General features: G+C 35.6%; 2 protein-coding genes across 6 annotated transcripts in view; one reads left to right on the plus strand and one right to left on the minus strand.

The window, feature by feature from the left end:
• LOC136034363 (cytochrome P450 4C1-like) overlaps positions 1-12,661 on the minus strand; it is a 171,561-nt gene that overhangs the window by 3,884 nt on the left and 155,016 nt on the right. For 4 of the 5 annotated variants that reach the window (XM_065715501.1, XM_065715502.1, XM_065715503.1 and 1 more), the window contains 4 exons: positions 10,388-10,551; positions 4,961-5,129; positions 2,524-2,703; positions 720-1,169 (listed from right to left, as the gene is read on the minus strand). In XM_065715501.1, coding sequence (XP_065571573.1) covers positions 1,009-1,169; positions 2,524-2,703; positions 4,961-5,129; positions 10,388-10,551 — 674 coding nt within the window. In that variant the 3' untranslated portion in view covers positions 720-1,008. Of the gene's footprint in view, positions 1-719; positions 1,170-2,523; positions 2,704-4,960; positions 5,130-10,387; positions 10,552-12,661 lie in introns of those variants that run through there. The other variant, XM_065715504.1, reaches the window with a different exon arrangement.
• LOC136034364 (cytochrome P450 4C1-like) overlaps positions 8,560-12,661 on the plus strand; it is a 290,741-nt gene continuing 286,639 nt past the window's right edge. The window contains exon 1 of the mRNA XM_065715508.1: positions 8,560-8,578. The gene's annotated coding sequence lies outside the window, so the exon portion shown is untranslated. The remainder of the gene's footprint in view (positions 8,579-12,661) is intronic.

Here is a 12,661-nt window from a genome sequence, read left to right on the forward strand (position 1 = left end):
TGCTAGCAATCATTCACTACGCTGTCCTAAAGAGAAAATCGGCATGATAATGCAGATAAGAAGGATCGAAGTGGGACTGAATATAATTTGACCTGCTAATCCTTCCTTTGAGTGCAGCTCAGCAAAAGATTTCAGTGGTTTGAAAGTGTTATATATGACTTATAGACATCACGGGAATGACATTGGGTTTGAACTACAACCTCGTTTATGTTGTTTGAAAGTGATCTTTCTTAAATTTACAATTTTGAAAGTGGAGATTATGACGCCAAGATTGTTTTTCTATTTTATTAACGGTTCAAACAGATCAAGCTTTCAGAATTAGTAGTTAACCAAAACACTTTTTTATTCTTCTGCAACACTTATGTGTACCTGTGTAAGCCGTTTTTTTCGAAAAAATAACTAAACTAGAAAAATGGCTGGATATTTTGAACCACAATACTCAGAAATTTATGTCACAACAAAACAGGATGACGCAACGGACAATGATAGAGAACCAATAAGGGGAAGTGCCCTACCCATCCTTTCCGAATTTTTATAATCCCACCGCGATTTGTGATACAATTTCCTATGTTTCCTGTTTAATCAGCCTATATTTTCGTTTTCTCAGAGAATGTGATCTTTAACAAAATGAATACCTGCGAGTATATAAAATTAAATCGCGACACCATTTGATGGTGTATACCAACGTTTCTTGTCCTTGGGGTTACACAAACAACATATTTGGTGAAGCGTATAATTCTACACTAAAATACCTCAAAATACGAATCTCGTAAAACATCAAACAATTAAAAGATCGACGGAACAACAAAAAAAGCCTGGTTTTCTATTTCAAGTGCCCCCGCAGAGATTTTAACAGAGAAGGGGAGCAAGGGTTAAAAGATAAATGCAGTTTCCAAGAAAATGTCCTTTTTTGTTCACGATTATAAATAATTTTGCGCCTCGTGTATGCCTGATTTCTTCAGGAGAGCTGCTGTTCCCTTGTTCTCCTCGGAATTGTCCTTGTGGATATTAGTCTCTTTGGATCACCTCAATGAACAAGCCGATATCTGGTTTTAGAATTAGTTCTGCTTGTGGCTTAATTGCTGAGATTGGTTCTTTTGATCGAACAATAAATTTGTTAAGAAACAAAGCAATAGTTGTCTTCGTCTCCAGCATCGCAAACCTTTGACCTAGAATTGAAAAGAAGAAACTACAATCAGTAGGCTATAGAATGCAAAAGAATATTGTCCACTTACTCTGGGGAGGAGGTAGTATAGGTTGATAAAACCTATACCACCATCAACACAGATTGGCCTCACCTCAGATCATCAACACACACCTAAAGATCGTCCTTGACCTGGATAATGTCTGTTATTCATTTATAGTTAAATTTTTGCTTCTCAAAAATAAAAATTGTTTTTTTCTCCATTTTTCGTTTTTGATTTCTTCTAATTTTGCTAATAAAATTTGAATTTTAATTTTACTAATTTCACACCCATTCCTGTATAAATGGGAAAAAGCGCATAAATAAAACTTTGTTTAATTATCCAAAGGTTTATATATCAGTGAATCATACTACACAAAAAAAATCCTAGTAATAAAAACTGGAGGACCAGGTAATAAACCTAGCTTGATCGCCACAGGAAGTGCCTGAATAGCAAGCTAGATGATTCCCACCCAAAACCAACCTGATTTGTGAAGGCCTGACTGCTTCACTCACCCCGAAACCCCTTGAAATATGGGATCTATCGTAACCTTCAACAAGGAGCTTGATCCAGTATAAAACTGACCATGAAGCAGTCTAGCGTAGATCGTTTCCGTCTTCCGTCAGCATCCACCCCGTCCATCACTTGTTTGCTTATTTCATTGAAGGTACTCGCTAAGTGTTGCAATGAAAACGCTCTTGTTGACTTTCCTCTGAGAGAAGGCTTCGAGCTGAAAGAGCTTCTGTTCATTCAATCATCGTCTGGCTTTAGAGAAGTGGAAGTGTCTTCATGGCTGAAAAAAGGGAGTAGAAAGAAAGAACAGCCGCTGATAGGATGATAAAGGGTCGGGTAGCTCCACGCAGCAGCGTTTCAGGACAATGTTTGGGGTGTTGTCTCGGCATAAGGCTTTGTCTACATCAAGCTCTGCAGAATACAAAGAGTTTGGGAGACGGAAGGATTTAATGACTCAAGGATGACACATCCCCATGATAGAGGAAGCCAAGAAACTCTTTAGGCAAGTCACCAAGGTTCGAACATTGATTAAATGCTTTAACAAGGGCAAACCTTGCCTCAGTAGTATATTTCTGTAAAAAAACAACAACAAAAAACATGTCTTTTGTAAACTGCCTCTTACACAGGGACAGGGGAGGATTTTTTTTCGGGAGGAGGGTTACAAAAAAAACTATGGAAATGCATAAATAAAATTTTATATTGATTTTTGTTACGTTTTTACGAGTCGGAGAAACATTTTGGAGGGGGTTCAAACTCCCTAGCTCCCACCCGCCTGGATACGGCCTTGCAAAGGGGAAAAACTTTGTTTGATTAAAAATGTTCTCACCAATACAATTCCTTGGTCCTGCGCTGAATGGAATGAAGGAATAGGGGTGTCTTTTCACTTGCTCTCCACTAAAGAATCTTTCAGGGTTGTATTTTTCTGGATCAGGATAAAATTCTGAGTCCATGTGAATAGACATTATGAGAATAGAAACTTGTGCTCCTTTTGGAACAATATATTCACCTAAAAAAATTCAGTTTCATTATTCATAATAAGATTAAAAAAGGTAAGTAGTGGCAAAAAATAAAAACACAAAAGCTATTCACACAAAGCGACATGAAGTATCAACATTTTGCAGATTGGCTTACTATTGAGTAAAAATTATATAAACACGGAATTCAAGGTCAGTACCATAATATAGAAAATGTAAAAATTTTGACAAGTTAGATAGTAACCGAAGTTAGATGATGGTTCAGCGGATCGTCAAAGGAAAATCTAGAAATGTTGTCAAAAAAATGCATCCTTCCATTTTTTAAACCCTTTTTGCAAATGATTGGTTGTAATGATCGTAAAGTATAATGAAGGAGGCACTCTCAGCTCCCTAATGTGTTCTGCAAGTTCATAAGAATTCGAGTCCACGAAATCAAGTTCCCTGGTTTTATGACATTCTTGGCGATTTATAACGCTATCCTGATTGTTAAAAGAAACTAGTTCAGGTTCAGGTTCATTCTAATAATAAAATAAGTTACAAAATGTCCAGAGCCCGGCTGAGAAGACAAATTCGTAATGCAGGGGATGAAAAAAAAACTTCTTTAAATAAATACAACATCCATACTTCACTACATGCAATTCAAACAAGTGTAATTAAACATATTCCTTCGTCAATTGCCCGGTCAACAGCACAACCGTTGACGCGTCCAGCGAAATAAACATAAAAATAAATAAAAGATACCAAGAACCCTGGAGAATGCCTAGGTCCAGTATCATAAAAAACCATATAAAATGGGAACAAACTTAACATCCCAAAGGCGACTCCCACGAACCAACAACAATTCACTTATCACAAAAAATTTTCAATAAATCAACATAAATTTAAGTTTTCGTTACAAAAGAACAAAAGACATTGTTCTTGCTTTGATGTTCTTGCTTGCTTTGCAGATGTATAAGGAATAGTTATCTGAAGAGATGGATAATTTATTCTCGCTTATTATGAGTTGGTAGATTCAAAAGATAAAATTATAATCAAAAATCGTTCGAAGGCTCGCGTTCTCGCAACATCAGTACTTTTTTTTTCTGATACACAGGTCATTATTTCCCCCTGAAGACTATATTTAAAGAGCAATTTTCACCTAATAGTTGGAACAATAATTTATAAATTGAATCGAGATTGAAAGCGTCATTCAAGTTAGGTTGGCACCCAAACCTTTTACTAATTTGTAACCTAGTTTGGGGGTACATTTTTTCAATCAAAAGGCTCAAGGTTATTAAATTAGAGATTTCAGGGTGAATAACGTAAGGCTAAAGAGTTTGCACCCGCTGCTTCCATCCCAATCATCATCAGTTCACACATCAGATACTTATTCAAATAAGGTATAGTTAGCTTGGAATAAGTTTCAGATATTGTATTTGAAAATCTATATGTAAGCATTTTTGCCGATGTTCTAATGACCATAATATCCCAACTGTTTTGGATGAAATTCCATTTCGAAGTTGGGCGCTGTCCTCACAGATCAATTTTAGATGAATTCTCATGCCAGCGGGGTGCCGTAAAGATTGTCTCCATACCTCCTACAGGAAACTCGGTCTACAGTGCTATCAGCCGCGGTTCGTCCTTTACAAGGATGTAGCTACCGCTGCAACCACGATAAGTTATGCTAAGGTCAATATATTAATAGATATCAAAAACTATACGACCACTGCAGGAAGAAATCGATGTAAGTTACTCTTAAAACGAATATAAATGTGACATCATTTGGAGAAAAATATTTTTTAAAATTGAGACTAAACGAATTTCCCGAAACTCATGACCTATCTACATCGTTTTTTATGGCCAGAAAGTTTCATTGAGCGAATTTTCAGAAAATGGATGCCAAAAACGATTCAATCACCCCTGGGAACAAATGATGTTGCTATTAAAATACATACGAACGGACATCATTCACGTGAAATATGTTTTTCCAAACGCCGATTTTGGGGGGTTTCAGGCGACTTTTTTTGTTACTATTGTCCGTGGTATGGTCCTTTACTAGGTTGTAGCTACCGCTGCAACCACAATATATATATACATATAAATTATACAGATTACAATTATTGCTCCTTTAATGGATAGATGACTACGAAGAAAATTTCGACGTTTTTTTTTACAATTAAAATTCGATACAAATTAATTGAACATAGATAAAATAACATGTTGAATTTGATGATGATATACAAACTATTTGAGGATGATGTACAAAAGTGGATTCTGTTTCCTAAATGAAAAGAAGAAGGAATTATTTACCCGACTGAAAGTCTTCTGTCGCTTCTCTGAAAACCACTGGTACACTAGGGCGGATCCTCTGTGTCTCCTTAATACAAGCCTCCAAATATTTCATTTCACTTAGGCTTCTTGAATCAATCTTTCCATCATATTTGGCCAAAACAGACTGCATTTCTTCAAAAGCCTTCTCCTAAAACCGACTGAACGATTAAGTATAGAGCAAATAACGGTAGAAGTAAAAACAACATTAACTTTTCAAGGTTAGAACACATTTTGAGGATTGAAGAAAACGGCAGTGGGCGAATTTCCAAACAGGGGTAGAGGGATATTTCCCCTAAGATTGTTCCAAAACAACCTCTAAACAAAGTTTCGTCCTACAAAAATTTGTTTTTGAGACGGGGTGGTTGATGGTTCATGAGGGAAATTGTAAGCTTTACTTTGGCGTTAGTGAGAAAAAGTTAATCGTCCATTACTTTAAAATGTGCAAATACAGTGAGTAAGATTCGGATTTCCAACACTTCTTACAATTTTTATTAAGTTTAAGATTATGAGTTAATCCAACTTCAACCTTTATTTGATTCAGGTACTAAAAATTGGTAAGGGTCTAATCACTATAACCACGTGCAGCGACCACACTGGCTACAAATAATATACAATGAAAAACGAATAATAAAAAAAATAATAATCAAAAAACAAAAAATCAAACGAGGGTGATTTATATCTAGTGAATAAAATGTAAAGACAAAGCTGATATTTTGGCAAAGACTTCTGCCGAGCCATCCACAATGCATAAGCAAAAAAGAAACAAGCCTTTCGAAGCTACCCCAAATAAAAAGAACACTACGACCCTCATTTTTTTTCACCCGAAACAAGGAAGGAGGGAATCACCCTCGTTTTTTTTTAGTTTCTCAATCATCTTTCTTCGGGTCTTCGTTTTTTCATCGCATACATAACCACCACGATTTTCAAGGTAAGTATAGACTTCTGTCCGGATTAATGAATATTATATTTCATTTTGGAGAGCTGCGTATGACTCTTGACTGGGCCAAAAAGGGGGGCTTTCACTTGTCCTTTAGCCAGAGCCAACACCGTGTGAACTAAATAAAGTTTTATAATCTGTATCAGAAAGAACAGCCTGAAGTTGCTCCACCAAGCTTTTGTTTCCTTGAACGGTGTCAATTTCAGTCTTGAACTGAAGTTGCTAAGAATCTAAACTAGCTAAAAATGCTAGTTCTTCGTTCCAAAATATTTTCTTAGAAAAAGAAAATAAAGAATTAGGTCTTGGAACCCATATTACAGATTCCATGGCAATCAAGACTAAAATTAGATCTACGTTGCATAGGCAACGTGAGGTATTTCGGCAACCTTTGTTCGGCTTCACCGAGTAAAGTGTTGCGAGAGCAGCACTTTGGTTTTGTTTCCTCGCTTCAATTAAACGCTGAAGTTGTTAATCTGTAAGGATCTTAAAATAAATGCTAGGTACACCAACTCGCAAAAGTTGCAAACCCCTCCTCGCAACTAGCAAAAGTTGCGAAACCCGTATCACTGAAGATGATTGTAGCCTAACAGCCGATTGTTACTTACAAGTCCCCTACATGTCTTACCACTGGAGCTAAATTGGTCTTACCATCAAATACACTGGAAACAAATAATAGGTACAACAACTAGCAAAAGTTGCGAATCCCTCATTGCCGAAGATGATTATGAGCTAACAGCCGACTGTTGCTTAAAACTCCCCTATATGTCTCACAATTTGTATCGGCCTATTTTTGGTTTCAGTGTGTACCTTACAACTGAAGTTGTCAACCCCTTTAAACTTTCAAACTGGTATATCTCATGAAGGAATTTTTGTACCAAAAAATAGATGACATATACTTTGATCAGCTTATCAAGAGCTAACGACTGCCGTCGTAAAAAAATCTATCTGTCTTAGTTCAAAAGGTGACTTTTTTGCCGTAGGCCAAGTTTCTAACGTCATCATTTAGAAAGGAGCAAAGGATAAACTCTAATTTCTTTAGCAATGAGAGAACTTTTAAAGTTTAAGAGGCATATCTGATACCATTTCTTTATCAGCCTATTTTTAGTTTTAGTCTGTACCTTACTACTGAAGTCGTCAACCCTTTAAACTTTCAAACTGGTATATCTCATGAAGGAATTTTTGTACCAAAAAATGGATGAAATTTACTTTGATCAACTTATAAAGAGCTATCGACTGCCGTCGAAAAAAAATCTATCTGTCTTAGTTCAAAAGTTGAATTTTTTGCCGTAGGCCAAATTTCTAACGTCATCAGAAAGGAGCAAAGGATAAACTCTAATTTGTTTAGCAATGAGAGAACTTTTGAAGTTTAAGAGGCATATCTGATATCTTTATCAGCTTATTTTTAGTTTCAGTGTGTACCTTACTACTGAAGTTGTCAACCCCTTTAAACTTTCAAACTGGTATATCTAATGAAGGAATTATTCTGCCAAAAAATGGATGACATAGACTTTGATCAGCTCATCAAGAGCTATCGACTGCCTTCGAAAAAAATCGATCTGTCTTAGTTCAAAAGTTAACTTTTTTTGCCGTAGGCCAAGTTTCTAACGTCATTACTTAGAAAGGAACAAAGGATAAACTCTAATTTCTTAGCAATTAGAGAACTTTTAAAGCTTAAGAGGCACATCTAATACCATTTCTTTAGCGCAATCCCAAGTGCAAAAAAACAAATGATAAACTCAGCTGAAATCACGAACTGAAATAGGTAGAAACAATAGATTTTTGGCCCCAGGCAAGATTTCTACAAAGCTTTCCAAAATGCAAAGTCATATTCATCAATATGGCCTAAGGTCCACACTTTCCGTAAAAACCGCAGAGGTTAGACCCTTACCACTTTATAGGAATAAGCTGAAATCAGGGTCCTAAGAAAAAAAAACAAAAAAAAACAAACGACTAAACCAAAGTGTTGCTCTCGCAACACAATTTAGGGATCCAAATATGGAATATTTTTCAATGGGTCTGAAAATGCTGCAATATACTTTGCAAGCCATTCCTACTTATGACTTTTCTGAGCTGTTTATTTCCTTTTGGTGTTTTAAGAAACAAATACAAAGTAGAAACAATAGGGAAAATCTTTTCAAGACAGTGGAAATCAGTTCTGTGAATATTTCGGCCCTATGTCCAAGGGCCGTCTTCAGCCCAATACGAGAACGAGAGAGAAAATATGTATATATAAATAAACTTATATTAAACTGTGAGAATTAAAACTAATCATCACTCATCAGTAATGATTTGGGGATAAAACAGGTGGTTCGGGAATCAATCGAAATTAGTCTCAAAATAAATAATAATATTTCTTTGAACAGGGACTTAGGGGAACACTCACTAAATTCTTTATACTCAAATTTAATTAAAAATGATCTAACAAAATATTTTACTAAACCGATTTATAATAGTATTGAGCCAGCTACGAAAAGGCCTTTGTGACAGGCTTCTAAAAAAGCAAGGTTGGCTCTGAGAAATTGCATTTAATCACTTTGTTCTCTTTAGTTTGAATGAATTTATATTCTCACTTCATTTTTTTGGCAGTCCTGGTTGAACTTCGTTGAAGTAAGGATGCTAAGGCTGTTTTAAAAAATAATTATTAGTTTTCACAATTTAATGTAAGTTTATTATATATACATATTTTCTCTCTCGTTCTCGTATTGTACTGAAGACGGCCCTTGGACATAGGGCCGAAATATTTACAGGACTGATTTCCACTGTCTTGAAAAGATTTTCCCTATTGTTTCTACTTTGTATTTGTTTTTTAAAACACCAAAAGGAAATAAACAGCTCAGAAAAGTCATAAGTAGGTATGGCTTGCAAAGTATATTGCAGCATTTTCAGACCCATTGAAAAATATTCCATATTTGGATCCCTAAATTGTGTTAAGAAAGCAACACTTTGGTTTCGTCTTTTTTTTTTTTTTTTTTTTTTTTTTTTTTTTTTTTTTTTAGCACCCTGATTTCAGCTTATTCCTAGAAAGTGGTAAGGATCTAACCTCTGCGGTTTTTACGGAAAGTGTGGACCTTAGGCCATATTGATGAATATGACTTGCATTTTGGAAAGCTTTGTAGAACTCTTGCCTGGGGCCAAAAATCTATTGTTTCTACCTATTTCTGTTCGTGATTTCAGCTGAGTTTATCATTTGGTTTTTTGCACTTGGGATTGCGCTAAAGAAATGGTATTAGATGTGCCTCTTAAACTTTAAAAGTTCTCTCATTGCTAAGAAATTAGAGTTTATGCTTTGTTCCTTTCTAAGTAACGCCGTTAGAAACTTGGCCTACAGAAATTTCGAGGTTCTGGCGACTTAATTCTTGTAAAGATCGAAAGAAAATTAGATAATGACTCTTCTCAAAAACAAGAAAAGACCTGATTCATTCAAAATCAAATTTAATGGCAAACAGTGGGCCCCAGACCTTTTCATCCGGTAGCCCCCTCCTCTACCCCTTCCATTCCAACTTTTTTGCAAAAAGGTAACCGTATTCCATATTTCTAAACCAGAATCCTGTTAGGATTTTCAATTTGTGTGGTTAAAGAGACAACATGGTTCAGTGGCACCTCCCCGTTCCCATCCTGCTACTTGCTTTTTAAAAAAAATTTGTATGGACTGGAATTATGCCAAGAAAGTCAATTCGTATAACAAGAGAGCCAAAGTAGCTAAGTTTAAGCACAAAGGTAAGTTTCAACAGCATCATAGATGGATTTCCAATTTGCATGACTGGAGGACCAAGGTGGGGTTGTACCCCTCCAAAAAGGCTCCAACAGGCGGGCAAGCAGCGCCTATTTTGAACAAGAATCATACCAGGATTTCAAAGTTAGCAAGATAGGAGGCAAGTTTAGGGTTGTGAACACTTCAACAACCCCTACTCCTCTTTTGCCATTGCTCTTTTTTAATGTCATTTACCCATAATATCGGAACCATAAAATGGTCCGATGGCTCATCTAATATTCCTCCCACCATTCTCACCACCAATTTTCTCGCAGAAGGGTGGGCACATTATACAATTGCTTGAAGTGAAATGACACAAGGATCTTGAATCATTATGGTAAAAAAATTAAACAGGGTCAAAGGCCCCCCAATATCCCCGACAGTTTTTTAGCCAATAGACAGGCATGCTTTTCCATGTTTGAATGAAAATACTGTAAGATTTTTTTAAGCCATATGACTGAAGGACAAAGTGGGTTGACCAACACTCTCTGTCCATTCCACGTACAACAGTTTAAAAAAAAGATAGGCATGTTACACCGCAGTCAAAGTTAAAATATGAGATGATTTTCAGTCTGTAAGATTAAACTAGATCGACCTTAATCTTAAAAATATTTGGGCAGAGAATAGGCGCTTATTTTTAGCATCTAAATTTAGCTTGAAATTCTCCACTTGAAAATTTAGAAATTTAGCCTTGTAATTAGCTCAAATGCATACTTGCCTGAATTTCAGGATGCCTTCCTAGCTCATAAAGACACCAAGCAATGCCAGCACCGGTTGTATCGTGACCTTCAAACATGAAAGTGTCAACCTCCTCTTGAATATCTGAGTCACTAAGCTCCAAATCTTTCGATAGCAATAAATCTAGAAATACAGGCTTCCGACCTGAAATTTTTTTTTACTTATTTTTATCTTGTTTCGCTATTTCATATGTGTGTATGGGGTTGGGGGACAAAAAGACGGATTTCCCAGGGAAGAAAAAAAATGTTCGGGGTATTAAAATTTGTTTTGCGTTCTCGAAACACATCAACTTTTACCTTTACAATTGTAACTTTCACTTTTACCTCCATTGCAACAATGTTTTACCTATAAATCATGTCATATATCAGCACCTATAAGAGATGTCAAAATATCAGGGTATGCTGAAGTAAGCTTTACTTATATAATAAATATCAAGCATTTGCCTATCTGGGTTTCCATACTAATTCAAAATGCATTTTCAAAATTTACATTACTAAAACTAGATATTTTCCTGGAACTATGAGACGTAATTGAAAAAAAAAACTTTTGTCCGTTCGTCGCTATAGAGTTGACATTTAAATACAACTGCATGCTAGGCTTAGCAATAACTGAAATTCGCTATGAAACATTTACTATCTGTATTAACAAAACCCAATAATCTTATACTAGGCGCAGGCACCCAACGATTGCGCTAGACTGACAAGTTCAGAGAACAAGACATTCAGCAGTGGAACCCAGTAACAATAATTACAATTATTCAATTGTGTTCAAAACGGCGTTAGTAGAGCATAATAATTGCGCAAATTTACTAAGTAATTACAATTAATTAAAATGAGTAATTACAATTTAATTAAAACAATTAAAAATTGAAAGCGGTTATAAATCCAAAGAATAGTATTACACAGATATTCTTAACGCAAGTAAAACATATTATACAGGATTACAAAGTGCCCTTGTTTCTTTAACCCAGTTTCGATAATGGGCACCTATCACTTTCAATAACGGAATTTTCAAGGGAAAGATTTTCTAGCCTTAGCATGAATTCTAGTGTGAAAATTAAACAAAAATGTATTATTTAAAAGTTTTTTTTAAAAAAAAAAGATAAGTCTTACCCTGGAAACTAAGGGCATGTAAGTTCAAACTAGATAAACTGAACTCGTACCAAACTAGACCCAGCAAAATCTCACTGACTTGGAATTCAGCTCAAGCGACATTCAACGCAACAAAAACCAACCCAGGCAAAAGTTACATACCCAACCCAAACTTAAAGCAGGATAAATTTGAGCAACACAAAATCTGGAGCCAAACCATCGCTCTCTGAAAAAAACAACCAACATGATCTAGCATTAAAAATTAAAAAAGATACTTATTAAAAAATAAATAAAAATGCTACTATTGTCTGTTTTATCTATCTACTTTTTTCAGTTTGCTTTACATAGGTTAAAGATAAAAGACAACATTAGTCAAAAGGGCACAATAGGTACTATTTGTGTCTTTCAACTACCTTATCTCGTGTAGACCAATTCACATCGAACTATCTTAAGCTCGAGGGTTTTTACGTTTCTCAGCTAGTATCCATTAAATTTGATATTTCTCATTTAAATTTGAGCAACACAGAATTTGGAGCCAAACCATTGCTGTCGCGAGAACAAGATTTGGCATTAAAATCTTAGAGCTACTTATTAAATTCTAATAAAAATTTAACTATGGTCTGACTTATGTATCTACTGTTTTTTAGTTTGCTTTACTTAGGCTAAAGGTAAAAGACAACTTTAGTCAAAAGGACACAAAAGGTAGTATTTGCGTCTTTCAACTACCCTATGTCGCGTAACTAACTCACACCTAACTATTTTAAGCTCAAGGGTGTCCAAAAGCGAGTATGCAAATTATTCTAGGTACTCAAGTGTTTTTTATGAAGTCTCTAAGCATTATACCGTCCGGCCCTTGAAAAAAATAGAGACGACCTGCCGTTGAAAGAGATGACCTGCCTGTCTCCTCGATATTTTCCTTGAATATGTGTCAGATTTACGATTGATGCTCTGTGCTAGACAGTTTACCCGGTCGGCCGTTTTTCAAAAGCTAGACCTACCGCCTGTTAATTCGAATGGCCAACACTTGTATATACTTGTAACTTACTTGTCACCTAATTTTAATTCCTGAGGCTGTTTTCGGGTATACTGCAACTAACTATATTAAAATTTAATTGAAAATCCATTACCAGCGTGTTTTTACGCTTTTATAGATAATGACGGAA

This window comes from Artemia franciscana, chromosome 13 (assembly GCF_032884065.1).
Source record: "Artemia franciscana chromosome 13, ASM3288406v1, whole genome shotgun sequence".
Lineage (NCBI taxonomy): Eukaryota > Metazoa > Arthropoda > Branchiopoda > Anostraca > Artemiidae > Artemia > Artemia franciscana.